Source organism: Pagrus major, chromosome 12, assembly GCF_040436345.1.
Source record: "Pagrus major chromosome 12, Pma_NU_1.0".
NCBI lineage: Eukaryota > Metazoa > Chordata > Actinopteri > Spariformes > Sparidae > Pagrus > Pagrus major.
Genome location: NC_133226.1, coordinates 16,796,067 through 16,819,930, shown reverse-complemented (window position 1 = coordinate 16,819,930; position 23,864 = coordinate 16,796,067). Strand labels below are relative to the sequence as shown.

At 41.8% G+C, this 23,864-nt stretch overlaps 1 protein-coding gene across 4 annotated transcripts in view; it reads left to right on the top strand.

Moving 5' to 3' along the window:
* The window catches only part of LOC141005757 (mediator of RNA polymerase II transcription subunit 13-like), an 86,192-nt gene extending 63,625 nt beyond the window's left edge, over positions 1–22,567 (top strand). The window contains exons 5-31 of one of the 4 annotated variants that reach the window (XM_073477763.1): positions 3,761–3,906; positions 5,238–5,444; positions 6,369–6,533; positions 6,654–6,810; positions 6,912–7,016; positions 7,614–8,270; positions 8,653–8,866; positions 9,822–9,900; positions 10,019–10,140; positions 10,353–10,449; positions 10,587–10,804; positions 12,751–12,929; positions 13,243–14,171; positions 14,463–14,642; positions 14,733–14,962; positions 15,069–15,267; positions 15,488–15,776; positions 15,872–16,124; positions 16,208–16,396; positions 16,480–16,703; positions 16,813–16,955; positions 17,560–17,718; positions 18,351–18,515; positions 18,792–18,955; positions 19,912–20,076; positions 20,287–20,396; positions 20,735–22,567. In XM_073477763.1, coding sequence (XP_073333864.1) covers positions 3,761–3,906; positions 5,238–5,444; positions 6,369–6,533; positions 6,654–6,810; positions 6,912–7,016; positions 7,614–8,270; positions 8,653–8,866; positions 9,822–9,900; positions 10,019–10,140; positions 10,353–10,449; positions 10,587–10,804; positions 12,751–12,929; positions 13,243–14,171; positions 14,463–14,642; positions 14,733–14,962; positions 15,069–15,267; positions 15,488–15,776; positions 15,872–16,124; positions 16,208–16,396; positions 16,480–16,703; positions 16,813–16,955; positions 17,560–17,718; positions 18,351–18,515; positions 18,792–18,955; positions 19,912–20,076; positions 20,287–20,396; positions 20,735–20,867 — 5,878 coding nt within the window. In that variant the 3' untranslated portion in view covers positions 20,868–22,567. Of the gene's footprint in view, positions 1–3,760; positions 3,907–5,237; positions 5,445–6,368; positions 6,534–6,653; positions 6,811–6,911; positions 7,017–7,613; positions 8,271–8,652; positions 8,867–9,818; positions 9,901–10,018; positions 10,141–10,352; positions 10,450–10,586; positions 10,805–12,750; positions 12,930–13,242; positions 14,172–14,462; positions 14,643–14,732; positions 14,963–15,068; positions 15,268–15,487; positions 15,777–15,871; positions 16,125–16,207; positions 16,397–16,479; positions 16,704–16,812; positions 16,956–17,559; positions 17,719–18,350; positions 18,516–18,791; positions 18,956–19,911; positions 20,077–20,286; positions 20,397–20,734 lie in introns of all 4 variants that reach the window. The other 3 variants (XM_073477765.1, XM_073477764.1, XM_073477762.1) reach the window with 3 other exon arrangements.
* The last annotated feature ends 1,297 nt before the right edge of the window (positions 22,568–23,864 follow it).

The window sequence follows — 23,864 nt, the reverse complement described above, 5'->3', positions numbered from 1 at the left end:
TTTGCGCTGTTAATGCTGTCGTGTAAGCTTCAGCTGCATATAAAGCCAAATGAAATGGACACACACACACACACACACACGTACAGTGACGTTTCTGTGTGTTCTTCGGCTCTACCCTCCCTGATTGATTTCACCATAAAATTGTGCTCAGTAGCCACCCATTAAAACTCTGATCTCATCGATATGTGTGCAGCAATTGCAGTGCGTGGCACTGAATTATTCACCTCCTCCTCTTCCTCTCTCACTCGTCTTGCTCTCACTCCTCATTTTACACTGTATCCTTTCTTTCCTCGTCCTCCTGATCTCCTCTCTATCCCCCTATTCTCCCTTTTCGTCTCATGCATCTCCTTCATTTTTCCACCTCCAGTGCTCACTCTGTCTCCATCTCCTTCTCCTCTGCTCTTCCTCCTTCCTTCCTCCTCTCACTCTTCTTTCTCTCAACTCCCCCCCACCCCCCCTCCGTCTTCTCTCTCTCTCTCTCTCTCTCCAGTACTGTCAGCCCTGAGGCGAGTCTCAGCCATCACTCCTCTTCATTTATTAATACCTGTACTCATACAGCCCAGCACACACAGCTGCCTCACATCTCTGTCCACTGCTCTCTCTCTCTCTCTCTCTCTCATACACACACACACGCACACACACACACGCACGCATGTATGCACGCGCTTGCCGACTGCACAACTGTCCCCGAGGATGCGATGAGCCCAGTGTGTCCACACACTCACACCCGCTTACTGTGCAGAAAAATGCCCTTTGTAAAAGGACAGGGAGCATCAATCTCCCAGCTGCGTCAGCCTCCAGTTTGATGCTCTTTTTGTAGTTCTGCTTTTCCCTAGCTTGCATTTAATTGCACTTTATTGCAGTTATAATAGCTCTTAGGTCATAATTGTCGCAAATTACTTACTGGTTAGACTGATTGCTTGTATGTTTATCATTTATTCTTGTTTACCCAGCTGAATTCTCCCTCTCTACACATTATTAAACGGCTTAGATCGCTCACTAGCGTTTTTTGGGGTTTTGCTTTGTAATCACAGTAAAGGATTAATTGAGAGCACAAAGGTGAGCCATTTTTTTTTATCAGCACACAATAATTTCAGCTGAAATCTCAAAAGTATCCAACCACTAATTCTGTTGGATAGAAAAAGAGAGACAATGATACGAGAAAAAAAAAAGTGATGATTCCCAGCAGCCGTTTGGCCATAGCTGCCGTTTTTACGAGGGGTCTAAAGGGAGCCATGTTTTTTGTACACACATCAGCTCCAATCAGTATACACACATCTCATAAAACTATACAATAACAATATAAACAGAATTATTAACACAAGAGGGAAATAAATTCTGATGACTGCTTCATTTCACAGCCTTATTTAATCCGTGCAGGGCTGTGATGTGAAAATGTAACATGGTGAAATACATACAGCTAATCAGTCAGTCAAACAATTAGCCAGTCTGTCTTTGCCTTAAAACCTCTTAGTCGTGTCTATATGTAAAAGTAAATTAAAGGGTAACTTAACGTAAATTAAAGTGTGTTCAAAGGTCTTGGAGAGTACTACTGCAAAAGTGAAAAAAGTAGTATAAAGCCTTTTATGGCTGCAGAGGAAGCTGGATGTAATCTGAGAAATTGCCTCCAGTGATGTCACTCAGTGGCTAAGTTGCATTGTGGGTAATGTAGGTGCCGAGTTTTGCATTGCACATCTGTAACACTGTTGGACTCATTATGCACAGTTTAAAAACAAATGACCATAACTGATACAGCAGAACCAGAGATGCCACCTTTTTATTCCATGCCTTATTTTTCCTTTTTAATACCTGGTGCCTACATTACCCACAAGGCAACTCCTTTGTGTGCACTGAAAAAATGCTGTGTTGACTTTCTTTTTTAATGTAAAGTGGTTGCACAAAATACATTTATCTAACACTAGACATATTTATTAAGTTGACCGATGTTTTATTTTTTAAGTTGAGTGCACTAATAATCGCAGGGTAATTATTTTTTGAGTAGAAAGTACTCTACTTTCTACTTACTTTTTAATGTTCATTGTACTAAAATTATTGTGTATTATTGTGTATATTAACATCAATGTAATGGTTTAATTCAACACTACAAATAAAGCTAGCTGTCTTCCAAAGAAGAGTTTAATGACAGTTTAACTGTCGAACAATGCATGCTGGGAAGTCTGTTGTATTTAATAAACAGCCAATGACAGAGACTATTATTTGTATGTATTTTTTTCTAATTTCTTTTAATTGAGTGAAATAACTTGTTTTAAAAAAAGAGCAGCTCCTTTTTCAGATACAAAAAAAAAGCAGATTTTAATTATTCACATTAAGATCTCTTAAACAAGTGGTCAGAATCAGTTTTTTCAGTGTGACGTCACTAGAGGCAAGTAATCAGATTACACTCAGCTTCCTCTGGAGCCACAAAATGCTTTATCCTACTTTGTCACATATGCAGTAGTACTCCCTAAGACCTGTAAACATATTTAATGTGTAAAACTGGTGGAGTTACCCTTTAAGTTATGTCGACTCAGTGCTGGCATAGAGGATAATTGGATCTTTTATGCTTTTCAATAGACTGACTAAACATCCTGAATGTAAATTATGACGGTTGGTGCGTATGTGCGTGGCAGTTAGCTGCGTTTGCTCCTCTTGACTTGCAGCTGTTCCACCGAGCTTCCCCATGCAGCTATATATAGCTCTTCATATGGTGTAATGATGCACTGAGGACAAGGTTGGAGGGCAGTGACATTGAAAGCATGCGTGTGAACGCGCTGCTTTAGCTCTTCTCTTCCTCCTGTGTGGTGCAGACCTGTGTCCGAACCACCTGTTTTGAGAGAATGTGCATTTTTTTATGAAGCAGAGAATTTGGCCTCTTCTCTCTTTGGGTGCACTCAGCGCCATCTGGAGGCTGTCACGGTCAACGCCACGACATATTTGCCTCCCTCAAGACTGTGCTTAGCTCTGCCCATGAGTGACTGTGGAACTGGCCATTTTATTGAATTTGATGATCCATTACAGCTCAAATGGAGATCCGGCTCCCTCAGGGCAAAGGAGATATTGCATAGGCAGCAGGGTAATCACAAGGAGATTACAGTACCTGCTGACTTTATTGTCAGTCTGATATATACAAACCAAGGTAGTAAGGAGCTTTATAGATTAAAAATATACATCAGTGAAGCCGTAGTGGTAGTTAATGATGTCCAGCCCGCCCACTGGTATATAGATTGCAATAAGGCCCCAACAATTACTCCTCTGTGATTAAAAAAAGAGCAATGTGTGATGAACTATGCCTGGGCTGTGTAATAAAGCGAGCGCTGCATATGTAAACATGTAGTCACCACAATCAGTCATAAGCAAATGAGGATTTATACCTGCAATAAGGAGCCGATGTGGGAGACAATGAAGATGATCAATGAAGGAAGGGCTGAGCGAGGCTTTCACAAAGACAGCGTGTACGCTAAATTGCAGTTTGGAGAAAAGCTGTCGTCATCCGTCATGAGCGGCATATTCATACTGTACATTTGTTTTTCAGCAGCTGTGATTTATGGGTTTATTTGATCTCAGGTTTAACATTATTAAATCTGATTTTATTTCATTCTAATCTCAGTTTAATTGCGTTAACAGTTGTGAAGGTACGTGTAATTAAATCGGACAAAGAGAGCTGTTCCTGTAGCTGAGACACACACACAAAAGAAATAACAACAGCATGTTCCTGTGCTGTACTGCTTCTCACTGCTTCTTTCTGTCCTCTGTCCCCCAGTGAACACCTATCATGCTCCTTCTCCTTCTTCCTCCACGGGGAGAGCAACGTGTGCACGAGTGTGGAGATCGCCCAGCACCAGCCTGCATACCACATCACAGAACACCACATCCGCCTCGCGCAGACCTCCATCACACCAGTGCAAGGTAAGACCACAAAGCCAGTGTTGGTTGTTTATGGCTCATGTACACAGAAGAAAAACAAAAATGATGTTCAGGAAGCATGTACTGAGGAAGTAGTGGGTAAAAGTCCTGGATTCAAAAGTATTATTAGAAAAATGTACTTAAAGTGTCAAAAGTAAAAGTACTCACAGTGCAGTAAAATGATCTGTCTGTGTTTTACTACTATAAAACATGTTTTTGGATTAATATCACTGCTGCATCAATGTGTATGTTGTATTTTACTGCAGTAGATATTTAAGGTTGAGCTCATTTTAATATACTGTTGGGTAGTTTGATCTACATCAATGCATCATATCTCTCAAGCTTTGCGGCTTTCCTTTTTTTTACACTCCCATTTTATTGGATCCTTTTGGCGCGGAAAGAAAAAAACAAACAATAAAAAGCAGCACACAACATCATTGCCAGCCACTGTGACAGCCACAACTTCCAGGCGGCAAACATTTTGTATTATATTCTGTGGACGGGGTGTCTTTATACAGGTCTTCATAATGTTTCCATGATCAGTGGAGCGTGCAGTAGGAAGGATGTAAATTATATTTTAAGCAGTGAGGCTGACAAGGGATAAGCCACCAGCCATGTGTTTCATTTCAACAAATAATGTATCCATTTTTTCCATCTTGCAATGCAGAGGTCATTTTTCTTACTTAATAGAAAAATCAGTCTTTTTGATGATTTCAAGCCAATTATCCACTCTAGGCAGGACGCCCTGTCACCATCTACAAGTGATTGCTTTGTTGCTACAGTCAATATTTTCAGGAGGTATCTATCATTTCCTGCTGTACCTTCTGGTAAATCACCCAAATAAAGGGATATGCATGTCATTGGGATCTGCTGTCCAAGGATATGCTGCATGATCCTTCAAACAGCTCCCCCCCAAATAGCTGTATCTTTGGCCAGCCCCCACAATTTCTTAAATTCAAATTTCCAACATTTATGGTTTATTGCTCTCATGAGACACATGGCTTTCACTGGACAGGGAGTGTATGAAAAATCGTAAGCTGAAAAGTAAGTAGTAGCTAAAGCTGTCAGACAAATGTAGTGAAGTGACAAGTGAATTATTTGCCTCTTAGATATAGTAGAGTAGACATATATACAGTTGCATAAATAAGTTAAATAATAATTTAGATAATTTAGTTACATTTAGTGTTACAGAAATAATACATATATACATCATATGATTAAATGAGATGTGGTTATCATGGGCAGAATTATGGGGAACCTTCTGCAAACTCACCTCCTCAGTGTGTATCTTCACTCTGCAATATAATGCAATGTCTGTTTTTGTCCGTCTGCAGTGGTCCTGAGTCCGTACGGTCTGAGCGGCACTCTAACAGGTCAGGCCTACAAGATGAGCGACCCGGCTGCACGGAAGCTGATGGAGGAGTGGAGCTACTTCTACCCCATGGTACTCCAGCAGAAAGAGGGAGGCGGGGAGAAGGAAAAAGAAGAAGCGAGCCAGGGCTACGATCGCAACGGTCACGTGGCGGTGGAGGTCATCGTAGGTACGGAAAGAGTCAACATGTCTGTTGGATTTAAGCGAACTGCGTCCCCAGTTGCATTATTTACAGCTTCATGGAATTAAATGTAGCCTATCCAGTATTAAGACTTTTGTGTCTTTTCAGGATGAGAACAGCAATTACACGGGGTTTCAGTACAAACACTCCGAAAACAAACAAGCAAACAAACACAACACACAACATAACAACGGTTTGAAGGGAAAAAAAAGAAAATCTAAAACAGAAAAGAGTTAGAACCATAGGATAGATAAGAACATTGATCATACTACAGTGTAACAGTCCTTGATAGCACTACTGCAAAACATGTGGAAGTAAATAAACAATTTTTAAATAAGTGACAACTGATGAAACATACTGTATGTGGCCACATCAGCGCTTCTAGTGCTATTGAATGGTACTTTGTCTCCTCGTAGCACATCTCACATTGGAAAAGGGGAAATGGCTGGAGAGCAGTCAAAAGAGAGAAAGAAATGATAGGGAAGTGGAGGTAAAAAAATAACCCCGGGGAGTTATTCTAATAGCTTTGTCTAATCAGATCCCACAGCGTTGGTTTGACCTGATTATAATCAAAACTCACATGGATACCAGTGGCTTCTACATCTAGAAAGGAACGTCTGTCTCGTCTTTGCTGCCTGAAATGATAGTGAAAAAAGCGAGTGGGAAGGGATCTGAGATATGTTTTGTATGAGCAGTGAGCAAAACCATTGGATCACATGGATAGGGAGGATTGCACATAATACATACAGTGCCTACTGTGGTTGTTGCCAAATGTCATAAATGTCTGCAACATATATTCTCCAAGTGGTGCTTGTTTTGACCGTTTCCAATGAACCGTGCAGTTAAGAAAGAGCAGCTGTCCCTCCTGCTGTTTCAAAACATTTATTAATGCCCTTTTTTTTGTCTTCTTAGGTGGGGTAAGGATGACCTATCCAGCTGCTTTGGTGCTGATTGCCCAGGGGGACCTACCAGTGGAGCAGCCTCCACCTGTTCCTGCCGCTCAGGGCCTCAGCAGGGAGACGAACCACTGCAGCGTGCCGCTCACACCGCCCACGTCGCCACAGCAGCCCTGCTCAGGTAACAAATACTCGCTTATTCCATCTGATGTACACAGAAGGCAAAGAACTAATGTTTACATTTAATTTAAACTCTGGTAACATATTGATAATCTCTAATTATAATTTCCTCATCTTTCAGCGGACAGCGGCTTTGTGACCTCCGCCTCCAGTGTCCCCACACCGGACAGCAGCATGGGCGTCGCCAGCATCAGCCCGAAGCATTCTGGGAAGAAGCTAACCTGTCAGGTGGTCCATCAGGCCTGGAGGGAGTGCTATCTCAACCAGCCTCAGTACGCGTAAGTTGAACCGTCGCTTTGAGTTCACTTGGCGTGATTAGTATTGAAGAGCAGTGATGCAGTTGAGCTGGTGCCCTCATGGATCTGTTTGCTCCCCGCAGATCAAATCAGCCAACTGACGTGACGCCTAAGAAGGAAGTGCCAAATGGAGGAACCACATGGGACTTCAACGATCTGGGAGCGAGAGTGTCCTGCAGCTGCTCCAGGTACCACCGGGCTGCTTGCAAGCTGTTCAATATCAGCAATAATAGTTGTTGTTTTTTTTTTTATTCCTATCTATATTCCCAAGGTTTTTACAGAGGTGTTTGTTCAAACATCATCCTTAGATCTGCTTTATGTATAAAATATGATAATCATTTGCATATGTAAACATACAGTTTCAGAACAGTTGTGATGCAAAAAATAATCTTAATGTAAGTAATCACCTGGGGAAGTTTAATTAGTTAAATAATAATAGAATAATTTAAAATAATAAAAGAAATACAAAATAATAAATGAATTTCAAATAATAATAATAATTTACAATTTTCACCTGTATTGTTTACCTTTAAAAGCCTTTTTCCCACTCCAATGGAGACTTTGTTCGGGGAGTTTTCGTCTTCAGAATAATACATTACAGCTTTATAAAAGGGCTTTTGTTGTGATGAGAACAAAGAACAGGACCTGAGTTTCTGAAATTCTCAAAAAGAAAGGAAATAAAATAAAAATATAAGTGGGGAGATTCTCATTATTGTTTCATGAAATAAACCTCTCTGTATTGTTAGGTTGTGTTTGCTTTCTAAACATACTTGACTGTATTGCAGGTTGAAGCAGCAGAAGCTGAATCTGACCGCCGCGTCCACTGCCAACCCTCAGGCTAGTGCCAACCCCACTCAGTCCTCTGGCCCGTCATTATACCCTCCCTCCCTGCCCAAACACAAGACCAGTGACAAGACAGAAAAGGCTGACAAACAGTCCAAGAGGCCAGCCACCATCCCCTTCCACCACCGCCTGTCTGTCACACAGGAAACCCCTCTGGAACAGGACTCACCGGGAGGGCCTCAGCTCGGGGGTCTTGTGGCGCTGGAGCCACCCTTGGAGCCTCTGGCTGCTATGCCAAGCTGCAAGTATCCCAAACCGCTCTCCAACGGCAGGAAAGCCCCCGAGTCCCTTCTCCACTCGCCAATGTCTCCACTCCCGCCCACACTCAGCCCACACCCCCGAGTGCAGGACCCAGAGGCCCTGGATGGGCCCATGGACATGCCTGTCTGTCCGGATGGGGCTTCGGGGATGGGGATGATTGCCAGCGAGACGGCTGTGTATACAGCTCTCCTGAGGCAGAGGGAGAATGGAGCTGGCTGGTGGAGAGGCTTCAGGACTCCCAGGACTGATAAGACTGACTGCAGACCCCCTGAACTCCCCTCTGATAAATTAGAGGAAGTGAAGACAGAGACAGCCGCTGAGGGAGCTCCACTAAAGAGGTCTCTTTTACTTTTACTATATGTTTTTACTACTATGTTCTGAGATATGGGTCTTGTTCCCTGTACTGTAGCTGTCCTTCCCTGTCTTTTATGTACGTTTAAGTATCAGAAATGTTTTTTATAGGTGCTGCAAGTTGGAAGGCCAGTCCAAATATCCTACAATGTGGGACAATAAAGTGAATCTTGAATCTCGAGTAGCAAAGAATATACTAGATATGAAAAATCAACAATAAAAACTGGGGTACCACTGGAGCTGAAAGCATCTGAGTTAGTTTGAGATATGAGATTAGATACGAGGTCAAACAAGAAAGCGAGCAAGACAGAAACAGCAAACTACTACTGCTTATTTTTTTTATTGCCTTCGTCTCTTTTTCTCCTCCAGACTCTACACACAGACTCTCAAGAGATTTAAAATCTCCGAGGAGAGGGTGAGGGACCACATCCACACCTTGGGCCTGTTCCAGCAGCCAGGGGTGGAGGCACTGCGGGAGCCCGGGGACGATCCCTACGACTTTAAGGAAGGAGACATCGAGTACACTTTCTCCACCTCCAAGAGGTTAAAGGGTCAAGGGCGAGAACCCACCAAGAAGGTCAAGGTAGGACAACAAACACAGTATGACAACACTCATATCAACTAAAATGGTGAAAACATGGCACATTGTGCTCACAGCTTCTTTATGCTGCCTCCAAGTGGCCCAAAAAATAGTAATGATAAGCCTGAAGGTGCTCAACAATTCTGCGGTTTATCAATCAAGTGTACTTTGAACTATACTTCAGACTGGAGTCTCTGTTAACATTGACAAACAGGGAGATCTGAGTTATATCCGAACGTCTGTATCCTCGCTGTGCTGCGTCAATGTAAACTACGAGGCCCTGGCATTAACATACGTATTTGGTAATCTGATAACACGGGGACAGCTCGTCATCTTGCAAATTAGTCTCGACTTTCATCTCAAGTAACCACTTGTGATCGCATCTCACTTCCCGCTGTATACGCAAATAAACATGAACATCACTGGGACAAACGGGCACAGCGTTTTTTTTACACAAAGAAAGAAACAACTAAATGTGCCAAATTTGGAATTTGTCTTAGACAGCGTTTCAAGTTTATAAAGTTTCTCCAAACTCAATAACAATCTTACAAAAGTGATTTTATAAGGGAGCCTGGAGAAATTCTCTCCCTCTTCATCTCCTTGCTGTTGGTGACTGTAGTTGATGTGGCTGCTTTGACCTGTAGTATGATGGTGTTCAAGTTTGCCATCTGCTGTAGTGCAAAACATTATCAAGTTATTGAAAATTGTTGTTGATAACTATTTATAAGTTAAATTGTAAGTTATCCTGGCCATTCTAATAAATAAATCCAAAAAACATGAATGTGACCATTTACAAGGACATCTTTTATAAAGACTGACCTTTCAGCAGGGAAATAAATGTAGACATCTTTTCATTTAATCTTTGTTCCAATAGGGGGGTCCTTATGTTTTATCTTGTCAACGTTAGACTGGAATTACAACTGAGAATATTCTTATTTTCTTCTAATTCATCCAGCAGGGAGAAGAAATCACCAGCAATGGAGCACTGCCTGATGGGAAGGATGCCATGTCCATTTTTAACTCGGCTCCAAAATCAGGTGGGACATAATCGCTGCCATCGACATCAAATGCATGTCTTACAGTGTACTGAGTGCAAGCATTCATGGGTCATTTGGAGCCACGGTTCTGAAGTTGTTTGTGTGTTTGATGTTTTAGATGAATCAGGTCAGGATGACGGAGCTGCCAAAGCCAATCCTTCTCTGACCCGAGAAAAAGATCTAGTGGTCAACATCTCTGATCTGGACAACATATTTGATGAAGATGAGGAAGAGTTGGGGGTGAGGCATCGTGGTTTACGTACTATAGTATTATAGTATAGAGTATTTTGTAATCGGCAGGAGAGAAAATTAACAATTTTTAATTTTAAAGATTTAGTGGAAACACAGACACTGATATTTTAGGTATTAGTGTCTTTAATTATCCTTTATGTTTCAGAAATTGTTGCATTAAACAAAACTGATCCGCTAATCTTATGTGTAATAATTTGTAGACTGTTTACCCCAACCAGCACTCCACCAAGCTTGCAGTATCGACAGAAGATCGCCCTCCGGGGAAAGAAGGGAGAGTTGCAGTACCTTATCCATCAAGTGAGTATTTAGTTCTTTAATCTTTCTATGTAGCATCATTTTTTAGTTGTTGCACTGATTTGTGTTATCCCCTTACACCTGTGTAAACTACATTTTTCCCTCTCTCCATCTCCTCCTCCATCTCTGTCTCCTTTCAGCAGTAGCAGACCTCCAACGCATGTTTCCCACACCGCCTTCTTTAGAGCAGCACCCGGCCTTCTCTCCCATCATGACGTATCGTGACACTCCGAGCCAAGAGCCCCCTGCGCCCAGCGGAGCGATCGACCACCTGCCACCTTTAGCCTCCATTCACCACACTGAGTACAGGATGGAGATCGAGGAGGGCATGGTCAGCCCCCGGCAGGACGATATCAAGGTGAGCAGAGGTGGTCTACAGCACATGTCGCAGCAGATTTAGCTTTGTGCTTTGAGAAAATTACACTTAAATACGGGAATCAGGACTGGTTAATTACTTTAATAAATGACGTCAATCCCTTTAAAACTCTCATGAAGGGGAAGTCAATACTTGTTGACTGGCGCCTGAGCAGCTGGTCCGGCTCGCATATTATGTTGGAATTGTTTCACTCTTACCTGTAGCTCGCTAATTAGCTATCTCTGTGCTTTAAGTCAGACATCTGTACTGACTGCAGGCTCTGTGTGCTGGGAAGTGCTAATTAAAGTAGAATGTACTTAGTGGCCACCGTTAGATACATCTGCTTGTTGACACGAGCAACAAGCTCCGCCAAAAAACAAGTATGGTTAGTGCAGCTCGATATGTTAAACACGCATACAGGATTAAAAAGTTCGATTTGGCTTCAGAATTGATTGGATCTAAACAAATTAATGACAACTGAGTGTTAGCTGCAAATGGAATAGTTTTTCATTGTATTGTACTACAGGCTCTATCATTTACTGTGTGTGACGTGGTGTATAATCAACGTGTATTCAGTGGTAGCCAATGTGTTTTTTAAACGAGTATGCAGAGGAGGTATTCCGGAGAGATTTCATTGAGATTACAAGAGCTGCAGCAATTAATCGATCAATCGATTTGTTGTCAACTACTAAATCAACTGGCAACTATTCTGATAATCAATTAATCAGTCTGAATTCAAAATTCTTTCAGATTCTTAAATGTGAACATTTTCTTGAATATCTGTGGGTTGTTCACCAATTGACATTTTTCACCATTTTCTGACATTTCAAAGACCAAACAACTAATCCATAATAAAAGAATAATAAAGAAATATTAGAATAATTGACCAATTATTCAACAATGAAAATAACTGTTAGTAACAGCCCTCATGATGACCTGTCAATAGGAAGTGGAGAGGCTGGAGTTGATACACCATCACCACAAATGGAAACTAAAAATGTTGTTGTACTGTAGATCTTACTGTCTCTTGTGATATTTTGATGGTTAAAAAACATGTTAATGATCATGTGTATTGAATGTCTCTTTGGAACAAAATTTGAGCAGAGAACACAGGGACTTTTTACTGCTGCCAAGTACTGGGCTGTGTAGCCAAAGCCTGATTTGCTTACTTCTTTGTGCCATAGACCTCCATTGTTGTCCAAAAACGACTAAAAATACGTCAATCAGCCACATTGTTGCAATGGGTGAAGTATTCATTACAAAGAACATGGGCTCTCTTGTTTATTTTGAGTCAATCCCACACATACCGCCCTGCTGTTGTTAGCCTCTGTTTGAGAAATATTTACTTAAAACTATAATGGCTGATCCACATCAAATTGTACTCACAAATAAATGCCAGCCACCTAAATACACCTGATTTTTTTCATCAAGTCCATGCTTTACTCCCTGAGAAATGAATGAAAATGTAGAAAAACGCCCGATCTTGCTAAATTCCTGGATCTGTCCCTTTATGCTATTCTAGGCTGAGATCCATCCTCCATCTAAGTTTCAGGGAAATCTGTTCAGTAGTTTTTGTGAAGTCCTGCTCACAAACCAACCAACAAAAGGACACGGGTGAAAACATAACCTCCTTGGCGGAGGTAAAAATATAGAATATTGTCAACCTTATAATGAACCCAACAGAGTGCTTACAATTTTAGAAGCAGGAGGGCTGTTAGCTGGTACTTTGAGGCGCACCTAATATTATGGCTACTACTATCCCCAAATTCCTTGTTTGCTTAAGCTTAATATGTACCCTGCTAACTTGAGCAACTTAATTCTTGTCAGTCACTTCGAAAATGATCACCATATAATTGACTGGCCTAATACACTTTTACCACTCAGAGCAATAAAATATGTGTCAGTGATACTAAATGATAATCTTTTTCCATGATGTCTTCTCTATCCAGCCACAGTTAGGCTCCTCCATGTTTGCTCCGCTGTCCTGCCTGCCCAGCCAGAGTCTTCCACCACTCAAGATTCCTGAGCAGTGCTACTATCGTCCATCCTGGGCCCTCCTGCCCAAAATGGAGCATTTCCCAGTGGTCATGCACGCCCAGAATAACGCTTTCATCAGAGACGGATACACGTGAGTAGGCAGCTACGACCAGCTTCTGTGACATCCATAAAACTTTATCATGCTGTTATTTTTAAAGCTTTTATTCGAGCTTTAAAAATGTTGAGTTTGGAGTATGTGGTTGCTGAAAGATGAATATTTGAGGATGACTTCTTAGCCTCGTTAGAAATAGTGCAGTATGGCAGGATGCTGATGTCTGCTGGTTGGAAAGGATTTTGTTCTGTTTCGGTTTGAGGAGCAGCGTGGCCTTTAAGAGCTTCTACCCAAACAGTGAGAGCAATCCTATTTATCTATCCATGTTTGACTGTAAGTTTTTGTTTTCCAGAAACGTCCCCAGTGTCAACACACTCACGGACCAGGAGTACGGCCAGATGAGCGCCACCACTGCCTCCGTGAGCACCACTGTTGGCATCCTCCCCTCTCCTGCCACTCCCCGCTTCTCTGTGCCCACTCCACGAACCCCTCGAACACCACGGGGTATCAACGCTGCGGGCTCAGGGCAGGGTTCTGTGAAGCAGGATGGTACCGAGTTCAGCTCGCCTGTCTCCACGCCCTCCACCAGCCTGCCTCTAAGCTCTGTAGAGCCCCTAGCTCGGCCGGGCCCCTCCCTGCCTGAGGCCCACAGCCTGTATGCTATCCTCCTGCTCTCAGACTCCGTCCTCAACGTCTTCAAGGATCGCAACTTTGACAGCTGCTGTATCTGTGCCTGTAATATGAATGTCAAAGGAGCTGATGTCGGGGTGTATATCCCTGATTCCACTTGTGAAGATCAGTACCGCTGTATGTGTGGCTTCAGCGCCATTGTGAACAGGCTGCTGGCCCATGGCACAGGCCTCTTCTTGGAGGATGAGCTGGATATTTTTGGTCGGACCTCTGAGGTAGGCCGGGCGGCCGAGAGGAGGCTGGCTCTTTGCCGGCGGGACCCAGCTATGGGGGACCCCAGGGCCAAACGACCGCAGGACGCAGCCCCTGCCACTCCCTCGGCCATGATCCTCCTGCAGGAGCAGTGTTCCCAGCCCATTTCTTCCCTGGCGTCGCTTCATCTCCCTCTCAGCTGTTCCTGTCACGGCCGCAAGGGGGCGCTGCTCCAAAGCTGGATGTCTGAAAAGCAGTGGGCGGATGGGAGCGATGCCTGTGTGGAGTGTTACAATGCCTTGGAGCAGGGGCTGCAGTATGTGGATAACCCCACAGGAGGGAAAGTAGATCCAGCTGTTGTCAGAAGTACCGCTCTTCACTCCTGGCCTCACACAAATGGTAAGAAGAATGATTTGACTATGTTTAATGCACTAGATATTAAGTTTTTTAGTATTGTCATTTTCTCAGTAATAGTGGAAAACAACTCCCTTCTATAAAATTCTTATTTACAGTTCAGAAAGATTTTTGTTGAGGATTATTATGGATGATTATTTTGTGTTATCTTAACTATACATTGATGTCTCTCATGTGTGTTTATTTGTTTCTTTCGTGTATAGAATCACGTTAACATGTGTGCAACTGTTCATGTATCCTTTTTGTGTGTGTTTTGTGTGTGTGTGTGTGTGTCAGTGGTGGACATGAGCATGTTGTCGTCCCAGGACATGGTTCGCATGCTGCTGTCTCTGCAGCCTTTCCTGCAGGATGCCATCCAGAAGAAGAGAACAGGACGGACGTGGGAGAACATCCAGCATGTTCAGGGTCCGCTCACCTGGCAGCAGTTCCATAAGATGGCTGGAAGAGGCTCCTACGGTGAGTCACTACTAATCACTGAGGTGAAAGTGTAGAATGCACAGAGAAATTCATAGTCTTAAAAAATGTTTCTGTTTCTTTCTGTCAAAGGTTCGGAGGAGTCACCAGAGCCGTTACCCATCCCTACAGTGTTACTGGGTTATGACCGTGAGAGGGACTTTTTGGCATTGTCCCCGTTGGCGTTACCTTTCTGGGAGAAGTTGCTACTGGAGCCTTATGGTGGACAGCGGGATGTGGCGTATTTGGTGCTGTGTCCTAATAGCCCCTCTCTGCTGGCTGCAGCCCGGGCCTTCTTCCAGGAGCTCAGCGCCGTTTACGAGGTAGGAGATTGAATTTCTTATCCGATGCGTGGTATAATTTCAGCACATGTTGCAACGTAGGTGTTTCTCATGAGAGAATGAACAGTAGCCCTGACTATGCTTCCAGACGTGCCGCCTTGGGAAGCACCGTCCGCTGGCGAAGGTGTCCAGAGATGGGCTCGTACGAGTGGGGGAAGACGTGGAGCCGGAAAAGCTGGAGGAGCTGGACGTTGACCAGTGGTTGACTGGACCCTGGGCTGGTCAGCAACACACTGACAACCTCAGCAAACTTAAACTTTACGCTTATACCTGCAAACAGCAAGTCGGTGAGAGCATTTGAACAATCGTATCGAATCTAATGACTAAAATATCGTCCAGGCACTTCTATTGCAGTGTATTGCTGCAACTAATGATTATTTTAATTATCGATAAACCTGCCTAAAAAGAATTGTCTATTGCCAGTTTAATTTTATTTCGATTGACTCATCAATTAATTCACTAATCCTTGCAGCCCTAATTCTATATGTAAATTCTTTTAAAATGCAGGTCCCCAGCTGTCAGCCCTGCCTTTGGACAGCAGTCTTCTGTTGCCTCCCAAAGTCCAGCCTCCCATAAACCCCACATCCTCAGCCCAACCTGCCTCCTCTGGGCAGCCTCAAGCTTGGGGCCCTGACGGTGAACAAGCTCCAGGGGCCGCTGGTTCAGGCAATGCTCCCGACCCGAGTGGAGCAACCTCAAACCAGACGGGCGAGACAACCCAAGGAGCAGCCAGCGATTCTAAAGGGCCCTCCGGTGCCACACCATTAGCCAACACACCAGCAGAAAACCCTGAACTGTAAGACCCAAATTATTCGGGAAGTCATCTTAAATTTTGTTCCACACATAAGTAGAATTAAAGTACAACTTCTTAACTCTCTTGCTCTCTTTCAGCACGGCTGAGCAGTCTAGAATCGGTATCCCCACTGTGGCGGACTCAACAGACAGCCACACCAACCCACCGGCTATTGTTATTTACATCGTGGATGCTTTTCTGAGCTCAAGTGGAGTTAGAAATGATGGGGGAGAGGAAGACGAGACCGATGAGGTGGAGGCGGGTAGCATTTGGCTACTAGGGCTTCTGCGTTGCTACACAGAGATGCTGCAGACTTTGCCTGAGACGATGAGACCTGCGCTGGTGCTACAGGTAGGAAGATAACTCATATTTACATCAGACAGAATTAAACAGAATTCCCTCTTGTGATCATCATTTCTTTCTGTCTCACTCAGGTGGTGCCATGCCAGTCGCTTCTCCAGCCAGCCAGTGGAGAGAGTCATCTGTACCTGCAACACCTGCGCTCCCTGGCCTTTTCCTGTTACTCCCAGTGCAGGCGTCTGCTGCCCCAGCAAACACACATCAAGTCCCTGACGGGCTTTGGACCAGTGTCCACTGTCAATTCTGTACTGAAGAGTCCAGAGGTAAGCATGAAAATTAAAAGGCTGAAGTGACTGTAATATACTCGCTCATGCCTGTATTCATTCACGTTTCTCTCCTCCTCCAGCATCCAAGCCCCCTGCAGCTGTACTCTCCCCCCTTCATCCTCGGTCCGACCCGTCCCAAGCAGCCAGAACAAGGGGAGATATGGGCTGAGATCCCTCCCAAATACAACGTGCTCTATGTTGGATACTGTCTATCACATGACCAGCGCTGGATCCTGGTGTCCTGCACCGACCAGCAGGGGGAGCTCCTGGAGACCTGCATCATCAACATTGATGTACCCAGCAGGTGTGGAAACGTTGCTTTTTTGTCCCTTCTAATCGTTACACTTGGAAAAAATGTATGTTGCATGAGGTGATGATCTCTATGTGTTTCATTGATTTCCTTTTCGCTTCAGAGCACGGAGGCCCAAAGTTTCAGCCAGGAAAATGGGACTGCAGAAGCTGTGGGAATGGTGTATTGGCCTCATCCAGATGACCTCAATGCCATGGAGGATTGTGATTGGTCGATTGGGGAGACTTGGGCACGGGGAGCTAAAAGGTGAGTGACAAACCTGGCTTATCTCGAAAAAATAAAACTCACTGAGGAAATCTACAGTACAGTATATCAATTTGTTTGTTTCACTCTAATGTGGATAAAACATTACGTTTCCTCTGGTGCAAACACTGAAAAATATAGATAAGTGAATGTTCATCAGGAGACGTCTGTACATTGTAGTATGTGTTCTTCTTGTCCTTTACTTCCTATACATCTAACCTTTCAAGGATGTTGTGATTTCCGTATAAAATAAAGTTGCTAGAGACTTGGTACTCTTTTGTATCTTTATTTACTCAGACACTATTTGTAGCTTTAAAAAAAATACAAAGCAGAGAGAAGGGCCATTCATTCAGTATGAAATAGCTCTTTGATTATTTCATTTCTTCTTTGACTGCCTTGGCATTGAACAGTTATGTTATATCACTCATGTTCTATCCTTATTTTAGATTCCTCATTTTATTTGTATAGATCTTGTTTACTGTCCCTGAAGGACTGAGATATGTGAATGAATTGAAGAATGAATCAGTTGAAGATTTTTCATATTTCTCTCCCTTTCTGCTTTTATCTTTCTCTCTCTCTCCCTGCTGCTGCTGCCTCTCTCGACTAGACTGGAGCTCACTCCTCGGGGAGCATTCCCTCCATTCAATAGGACGCCAGCTGAAGGAGGCTTGTCGCATCTGTGGGATCTCAGCTGCTGACTCCCCCTCTATCCTCAGCGCCTGCCTGGTGGCCATGGAGCCACAGGGCTCCCTGGTGGTCATGCCTGGTTAGTAGCCATTTCACTTTGTATATGGCTGTGACACAATTCATAGTTCTGGTGATAATCAGTGATGAAAGGTAACGTGTACAAGTACATGTACTCACGTGCTGTACAGTACAATTTTGAGGTTTGTGTACTTTACTTGAGTATTTCCATTTTCTGTTTCTTTACACTTCCACAATATTGTACTTTTCACTCCACTACATTTATTTGATTAGTTTAGTTTCTAGTTACTTGAAGATTGCATGCTGCATCAGAGTCAGTTTACTTTTACTCAAGTATGCCTTTTAGGTACTTTTCACAACACTGGTGATAATACAGTAAGATCATATAGTATAGTACACTGGAGCATTGTATTGTTCAGTAGTTTCTCCTTGACAAAAATGACTATGAGTGACACAGTGTTCAAATGAAAACACAGATTGTGGCAGAAAACATGCTGCGTAATTGTGCAGATAAGAAAGAACAAGCACCTTTAAAAAAAGTACAGTAATGTGACATTACGGTGTTACACATATGTGGACCATTTATAATTATATATAATTATATATTTATAACCATTAGCTAATTTAAAGACTTATTTTTGCAAGACTTGGTATAAATTAGCATTTGCTATGCTTCTCTATGTGTGTTTCCAGATGCAGTGACCATGGGCTCGGTGTTCGGCCGCAGCACTGCTCTGAACTTGCAGACCTCCCAGCTGAACACACCTCAGGATGCCTCCTGCACACACATCCTAGTCTTCCCAACTTCTGCCACCACCCAGCTGGCACCCAGCTCCTACCCCACTGAGGACAATAATGGTGAGGATCTGCACCATAACATTAATTCTATAGTTACAATATTACTTACTATGTGTTGAGACACAGACAGAACAAAACATTTGTGTGGATGTATTATTTTGTACCAACAGGTGGCGTCTTTGTGCTTAAGCATCTCTCTCCATGTCACAGTCACAATTGGCTTGTACAAAAACATATGAATTTCCAGATGTGGATGCTTTTGTAGGAATCTTAATCAGCAAAGTTTAAATTTTGGGGGGCTGTGCTGACATTGTTCTCATCTCTCTCTTCCCTCAGATGACATGTTTGATCTGCCCTTTCCTGATGAATTGGAGAACGACATTGGCCACGACATGATGCTGATCACAGGGAACCTCCACCCTTCCCCTAACACCTCTCCTGTGCCCTCGCCTGGCTCTCCGTCCGGGATGGGAATGGGATCACATTTCCAGCACACCAAGGTGTGTCAGAGATTAGTGGAAAGAAAAACAATGACACAAACACTATTTTATATTAGATTTTTTTATTGCAATGGACATTACAGACATGTTTTGCTGGAACTAAAGTGCATATCTCGACAGGTTCAGATATGATTTTGCCCTTTGAGGCATGCAAGCTCCTTTTCTGAACTCTTTGCTGACGCTAAACACTTCATATAATCAAACAACAATCAGAATTTTTTGCCAAGAATGATAGATGCATAGGAATTTGTCTCGGAGGCACAGAAGAAGAGACATGTTGACAACCTATAGCATAGTAATGTCATTCAGTGCTGACATTCAGTAAAGTGTGGGAACAACCAAGACAAGGTGTGGCTGAACACAGCAAGCTAGAGATTAAAGCAACTGTTGTGTATACCCATATTAACTCCATAGGTTGTATATGTTATTACTTTGTTGGCCTGTAGGGAAAATATAAACGTTGATGTTGTTCTTTTGCAAAACGTTGGAGCAGGAAAAGAAAAAATTGCCCAATAAAAGACAGAGAAATTGGTGGTTGTAACAGTATTTTTCCTCATCAAGTGAGGTTCCTGGAGCTATACTGTGCTATACTACAGTATACTACGTACCTTTTGATGGATCACCTAAACATAGTTGACTTGACATAAAGTACTTCTTGGTTCAAACACAGCTCAGAACATGAGAAACCAAATAATAATATCGTTTTTGGCAGGAGAATACTTGCAGTATTACATACACATATTATATAAAATATTTACTTTTGAACCATTTTGTCAGAACTGTTTTCATTCATTCATGCCTTACTGTTAAAATGACATATTTACATACTCTTTTTAATGGACGACAACCATCACATGCCAGTGCAAAGGTTCTGAATTGTAAGATCTGGATGGATGAATAAGTGGTATCAGAAGAAAGCATCGTATTTAATTGCTGGCCGTGTCCTGTGTGTACAGAGCCAGGGAGAGCGCTTGCTGTCCAGGGACAGTCCACCAGAAGAGCTGAAGCAGCAGCCGCTGGCTCTGGGCTACTACGTCTCCACGGCACAGGCAAATGGACTTCCTCACTGGTTCTGGGCCTCCTGCCCGCAGGCTGAGAGCCAGTGTCCACTCTTCCTCAAGGTATTAAAAAAAATGATGCATGTGTGTATTGTGTGTATGTGTGGGTGGGAGAGATAAAGAGAATGCCAGAAAAGCAAATTTTATTTGACTATGATGAAAAGTGATACTGATCAGCTGATGTGTGCTGAAACACTTTTAATGATGTGATTGAACATTAAAGTGAGCACGCTTCAACATTTGACTCGTGCTATTTTTCTGTCTTTCCTCCAGGCCTCCCTCCACCACCATATCTCTATAGCCCAGTCAGATGAGCTGGTGTCAGACAAGACTAAGAGGACCCCTCACCCCTTAGACTCAAAGACCACCTCTGATGTGCTCAGGTAAATACAAAACACATGTTGTCCCCTTTAGATTTCTTTATCATCTGCTCTATAGAGCTGCTAGTGAAAGCAGATACTGGGGGGTGAGTACAAAAACAGGCTGAAGCCTTCAAAGTCTGTCACCAAGTAGCTGATACAGATCTATGTCTTTAAAATATATAGTCTTTGTAAGTAAGTGATACATTTTCATTAAGTTAAATTCATTATCTCATTGTTGCCAAATACTATTTTTCTCGTGTTTGCACTGTTTTCAGAGGACAAGTCTATGTGTTATAAGCAATTAAGTCAGAATTCCCAACAAATTGTGATAACTAAAATTGTATATTTTTCAAATGCAGGTTTGTATTGGAGCAGTACAACGCCCTCTCCTGGCTGACGTGCACCCCTGCCACCCAAGACCGCCAGTCCTGCCTGCCTGTCCACTTGGCCATACTGATCCAAATGTACAATGCCATCCTGAACATGCTTTAGCTGTGTGAGACTAAAAGGACAACTCTAAAGGGACTGATGGTTACCTTCATTTCCTCCGTGCCTACGCTTCCTCCTTCTGGGCACCAGAGAGCACCAGAGCTCTTCTGTTGAATCTGGTAGACATGGATTTAATGGCCAAATAAAGGACGCAGCAAGTCAGACTCTCCCATGCCTGGAATGTAATGAATAAGAAGAGTGAATCGCTCTGAACAATTTCACTTGTTAAGTGAGACACCCTGCAAATCCAGTACAGTTTGTACCTTTAGAACTTGCTCCGTGCCAGTTGTGGTGCTGTCTGAGGGGGGAAACAGATGGATCTGCCCATTTTACTGACATATCACACTTTCTCCTGATCTAAATAGCATTATGTCCCACCTGGACTACTGGCATTTGAAGCATCCTTGGATGACATTTACAGAGGAGCTCTGTATGAATCTTCACCTGTGAAAAGGGACTTCTGTGCAGGGCCTCATAACTCCATATTGTACAACCAGCAAAATGGCATGACAACACAAACACATGGCTTTGTTACATCGATGATGCTTTTACATTTTTGTACAGAACTGCACTGTTGAGCTTCTTGGGACTTGCAGGCGGGTTGCTGAAACTTTTAACTTTACTCTGAAAGGGGCGAACATTCTCATATACTCGAAAGGGGGAGCATTTGATAAAGGCACTTTTTCCTCACCTTCCAAAGTGTTGTAGATATGAACACAATGGAAAATATTTGACCAGTTAAGACAGAATTGTTGTTTATAATGTAAGACATACATTTGCAAAGAATTGAGACTTATTTTTAATATTTAAAAAGGAAAATGAAAAACTTAAACAAGGCCTTTTTACCCAATCGACTGTTAATCGTCTTGGGATCTGATATAAAAATTGTCATTTTAATGCAATTGTTAAGATGCCATATTTATACAAATTATATCATGTCATAGAATTTGATATATATATGTATATACATAAATATATATTACCTCTTCCAAGCAGGCACTTAATGATAAGGGTGATGGACGCAGCCATCTCTTTACAAGTGGACACAGTATGAACATTTATCAAAGAAAATGGATTTTGTTTGTCTTTTATTTTCTACAGATACTGAACATTTTACCTTTTTATTTAATGAGTTTAAATTAAACTAATTGATGCAGGAGATACAGTATACTCTATATTTATAAAGTGTTCCTCTTCTGCTAAAAAAACTTGAAATAGGCAATAGAAGACGATGGTATTTGAACATTGCAAGGTTATTAAATATTTAAGAATAATGCTTTATTTCATTGGCTCTCCTAAATGATGTCAAGCAAACCATCAGAAAGGCCTGTCTCTTCAGCTTCATCAGTCTGCTCTTTGTTAGATTCCTAGCATGTTTGTATATACACTTTTCAGCCGTGTTTTTTGGAATTTCTTAAAGCTGTACATTTCATGCTGGTTGGTTTACTTTCAAGTGATTCATATCAAAGTATTTTTTTGCTGTGAGCTTTTTTGATATACAGTATACAGTGCAAAACTCATTTAATTACAGCCAAGAGGTTAAATTGCCAAGTTAAGTGTACACAAATGTACAGACAAGGGCAAGTTTGCAACGATTTGTTACATCTATCATCACTTTGAATATCGAACAGATCCACTTTAGTGGGAGAGATCTGTTACTTTTACACTCTTTTTTAGTAAATTATTAAAACTCTTGAAAATGATGTTGTGTTCAGTGTTCTCTTTTAACCCAGTCACAGTCACACTAAGTATTACATTTGCAAATAAATGTTAATCGCTAAAATTGTGTTTCTCAATCCACATTTAGCAGCTCAGTATTTTGTTGTTGTTGTTGTTGTTGTTGTCAGTCAACCAGCTGGTTATCTTGCCTCGTTATGGTAATTCTAGGCATAAACTCAAGTTCACTCAAACAAGTATTAAGCATCAATACAATCTTTTCCTTTGTGCAACTAAAGTTGATATTTTTTCATAAAAACATTCCTGAGGGTAGATAGGTATGTTAATATACTCATCAGCTTATTAAAAACCAAACTTTATTATTATAATATTCACAGTAAATACTGTAAAGTGTGTTTACTGTGTAAAGTCAGTACTCTATGATATAATAAAATATGTTATATACAATACATATAAGAAATCTAAAAAAAGATGTGACAAATCTAAAAAAAGATAATAAAAAATACATCTAGTCACAACATCTGCATTAAATAAAAAATAAGTCACTATAATTAAATAGAAGTATAACTGAATAGAAATAGAATATAGTAAAAATACTAAAATGCATCTAGTAAAAACATTTTTTTTAAATATTGTAAAAGGTCAATTCAATGTAATATGATAGCAATAAAAATACTCAAAGTTTTTATGTGTTATACAGGTATAAAAAAACATGGTACAAAATGCAAAGACAGAAATTTGCAATAGAATAAATATGAGTTTTACTTTGTGACAGTGGTTTTGTTAAGTTATTCTAATGTTGAGTCAGTAGCTAGCTAGCTAATGATTAAATGACACAGCCTTAGAGGAAGCTCCTGGCAATGTATACGTCAACAAACACTGTAACATAAGCCTCAGAATAAATATACCTGAGTCTTGATGTCTTCTAACTAACATTCTTACAGATGGTTGCCATAGCAACAAAGCTCAGCCGGGGGCAGAGGTGGCCAACTGTTGTACCTCAAATTAAGTTAGTCTTAGTATTTATGCAACAGTAAGGCTTCATTAGTCTAAACTCACAATTTAAGACCAGTGTAAAGACTAGTCTTAAACTAAGTTTATGCTACTGGCACCTTATCTCTTTTGGTGAATCAGTGGAATGTAAAATTATGTTTTTGTCTTATTACTTACATGTCTACTTACCAGATGCAAATATATTTTTTACTGCACTACATGCATTTGATAGCTACTAGTTAATGTTCAGGTTAAAATGTCATTCAAAACAAATTATTATTTGTCGTAACAGTAAATGCCGGAGCAGGACAGTTCAAACATTAAATGGTG